Source organism: Panicum virgatum, chromosome 9N (genome assembly GCF_016808335.1).
Source record: "Panicum virgatum strain AP13 chromosome 9N, P.virgatum_v5, whole genome shotgun sequence".
Taxonomy (NCBI): domain Eukaryota; kingdom Viridiplantae; phylum Streptophyta; class Magnoliopsida; order Poales; family Poaceae; genus Panicum; species Panicum virgatum.
In genome coordinates this window covers 43633583-43636543 of record NC_053153.1, presented here as the reverse complement: position 1 = coordinate 43636543, position 2961 = coordinate 43633583, and the positions used below count along the sequence as shown (strand labels likewise).

Below are 2961 nucleotides of genomic sequence, written 5' to 3'. Positions count from 1 at the left end.
AGCTTGAGCGCGGCCTCGGGCTCGCCGGCCTCGAGCGCGGGAGGAGGGAGGAGGGGGCTGCGCGGCGAGGAATGAGGGAGGAGGGGGCTGCGCGCGCCGCCGTCGCCGCCATGGGCCTGGGCGCGCCGCCGCCGCTGGCCCTGCGCGCGAGCCGCCTCCGCTAGCCCTGCGCGTGTGCCGCCGCCGCTGGCCCTGCGCGCGCTCGCCGCCACCCCGCGCCCCTGCCGCCGGAGGGTACAGGACGGCTCGCGGCCGGGGCAGGAAGGGATGGCTGGGGCGGCTCGTCGGCAGGGAGAGAGAGGAGACGAAGGGAGGGAGGGCCGGGCCCCTGCTCGCCGGAGAGGGAGGAGGCGCCGAGAGAGCAGGGGGCGCCGCCGGCTAGAGGGAGGCGGAGGCGGAGGCGGAGGCTTGATGGAGGGGGAGGACGGGGAGAGAGAGAGAGGGGTGAACAATAAAAAGAAAATCCACGTCAGAGCCGACTTGGCGATCCACGTAGACGGTCAGCGCCTAGTCAGCGTGCCACATCAGCACTAGCTGCCCACATGGATGCGTATGGACCTGCGGTGAACGACTTAAAAAGTTTAGGGACCCAGAAATGCACTTTCGGAGTTGATGGACCTATATGACACACTCTTACAAGTTTAAGGACCTCCGATGCATTTAACTCTTATGAAATTATATACTTACTATAAGACAGCTCACAAAACAACGTATTGATCGTATGTTACATCATCTTGAGACGGCAATGCACGAAACCACCTATTAGAGTAGACCAATGTACTTGCCCTAATTCGTTATCTGCTTTCCTTAACCATACAGATCACATTCCATTTCCAACAAGAATGTGATACGGCAACGTAAGATTCCCGTCCTGTGTTCGAAAGTTAGTTGAGCAGGAATCTAGGAGCTCTCATAGTCTATCTAATAAAGCACTCTTTATTCGCAAACTAATTGCATACTCATACAGGATGAGCCGATCAGGGTAGAACGACACTGATGGCCCTATCGAAGATCCAGTTAATTGGGATACGAGTGGGCTTGTTTTTGGCCTTGTCTGCTCTCTCCAGGACTTTGGCTTCCATCCTCTGCATTTTGTTCGGCAGCGCGCACAGGTAGTCACGCGCGCGCCTCCCTTCGCCGGAGAGCCCCGAGGCGAGCTCCTTCACGCCCCACTGCTCTATGAGGTGCTCCAGGATGCCGCGGTAGTCGGAAACCGTGTAGGTGCCGGCCTGCTGCGCGATGGCGCTGAAGCGATCGTAGAAGTCGCGGCCGCTATGGCGGCCGTCATTGATCAAGCCAGTCGGCATGTCGATCCGGTGGCGCATCATGTACGCCATGGCGCGCACGGTGGCATCCGGTTCCACCTCGAACAGCTTCGCCATGATGCGGGTGTAGGCTGCCTCGTGCCGCTTCTCGTCGGCGGCCACGGTTCCGCATATCCGCGAGAGGGCCGAGTCCCCGGCGCCGCGCGCGCCCACGAGGCGCGCCGTGTTCCCGTGCGCGATGGCCGTGGCGCGCTCCTGGAAGGTGAGGTAGACGAAGCCGTGGTACGGGCTCCTCACCGGCGCGTGGAAGCTCATCCCGTCGCGGATGAGGCGCTGCACGGTGCGCTCGACCTCGCGCATGTCGAAGCGGCCGGAGAGGTGCATGTAGCGGTTGAGCACGTCGCCGTGGCGGTTCTCCTCGGCGGACCAGCCGCGGATCCAGCGCGCCCACGGCGTGGGGTCGGCGCCCGTGGCGTCACGCACGACCTCGAAGCGGTTCAGCCCGCTCGGATACGTGGGCAGCGCCTCCTCCGTGACCATGTTCGCCACGAGGCACACGAGGAGCTCGTCCGGCACCTCCGCCGCCGCCGCGCGGAGCTCGAGGCACGCGGCGTGGAAGCCGTCGCTGCCCAGGGCTGCCGGATCCGGCAGCAGGTCGGACGGCTGCCACGACGCCTCCACGGGCTTGAGCAGCGTGAGCACGTGTTCCTCCACCCACGTCTCCATCTCCCTCAGCACGTCCAGCCTCTCCGGCGTCAGGTAGCTCGGCCATTCGTCCTCCTCCTCCTCCGCCACGTGCTTCTTGTCTCGCCGGAGTCCGGCCACTGCCGTAGCCTCGCTGTTCGCTACAGCGCTGTTCCTGCACCTCCTGCACTCGTGCCACTCAACATGCGCAATTATATATCGTACGGCAGCACAACTACTCCTACGTTCTAAATTATAAATTATTCTAAAAATCTTAAAGAGTCAAACCATATAAAAATTTAACTAAAATTATAGAAATAAACACAAAGATTTATAACATCAAATAAATATACTATGAAAATAAAACTAACAAAGAATCTAATGATATTTAATTGATATCATAAATATTATTATCTTGTTATATAAATTTGGTCAAATTTGAAAAAATTTGACTCTCCAAAATTTTTCGAATAACTTATAATTTGGAATGTACAGAGTAGCTCGTAAATATTAACCTCTAGACTAGAGTAAAATATGCACGTATACCTGCTGCTGCGATTGAACGCTAGGACACCATTGCCGGAAGTTGCGTGTGGGTTGCAGTACCGGTTTCTCCCAGCTGGAGCATTTGTTGGTTTACACCACGACGGGTACCCAAACCCGAGCACGGCTGCCGCCAAGGCCATGGTGTTGGAAGCTGCTGCCTGACTAGATCAGATCTAGATCGCTCTCGAGCTCTACACACCAACACCAGAGAACCAGATCGACGCTGTGATTTTGTGGATGCTGATGAGTGCTGCTGCTGTGGGCTGGGTCTGGGCGACCTTATATATAGTCGCGGAAGAATAGGTACGCCATGGCCCATGTCATTTAGTAGTACTCCCTCCTTCCTCGTTTATAAGGCGCACACGCATATCAAGATTCAAACATTTATATTTTTGACCAATAATTTAACTATTAATTTTTAATTTTTATAATATAAATTTTATATGATTGGATTCGTCATCAAATA

At 56.2% G+C, this 2961-nt stretch overlaps 1 protein-coding gene across 2 annotated transcripts; it reads right to left on the bottom strand.

Annotated features, from left to right (window-relative positions):
* Positions 1 to 713: 713 nt before the first annotated feature.
* Positions 714 to 2744, bottom strand: LOC120692972 (acyl-[acyl-carrier-protein] desaturase 7, chloroplastic-like). Of its 2 annotated transcripts, none has more exons than XM_039976376.1 (2): positions 2496 to 2744; positions 714 to 2133 (listed from the first exon to the last, which is right to left on the bottom strand). In XM_039976376.1, exons 1-2 carry the CDS (start codon positions 2633 to 2635, stop codon positions 978 to 980), a joined length of 1296 nt encoding a protein of 431 aa, XP_039832310.1. In that variant the 5' UTR covers positions 2636 to 2744; the 3' UTR covers positions 714 to 977. The 2 variants fall into 2 exon arrangements, with proteins under 2 accessions (XP_039832310.1, XP_039832311.1); XM_039976377.1 differs by having other exon boundaries at positions 714 to 2124.
* Between the last annotated feature and the right edge of the window lie 217 nt (positions 2745 to 2961).

What these genes read in the sequence shown, in the direction of transcription:
- LOC120692972 (XM_039976376.1), bottom strand. Translation starts at nt 2,635, where the DNA reads ATGGCCTTGGCGGCAGCCGTGCTCGGGTTTGGGTACCCGTCGTGGTGT. An exon ending in GCGTTCAATCGCAGCAGCAG is followed by an intron (nt 2,134 to 2,495) that starts GTATACGTGCAT and finishes GCACGAGTGCAG; the next exon opens with GAGGTGCAGGAACAGCGCTG.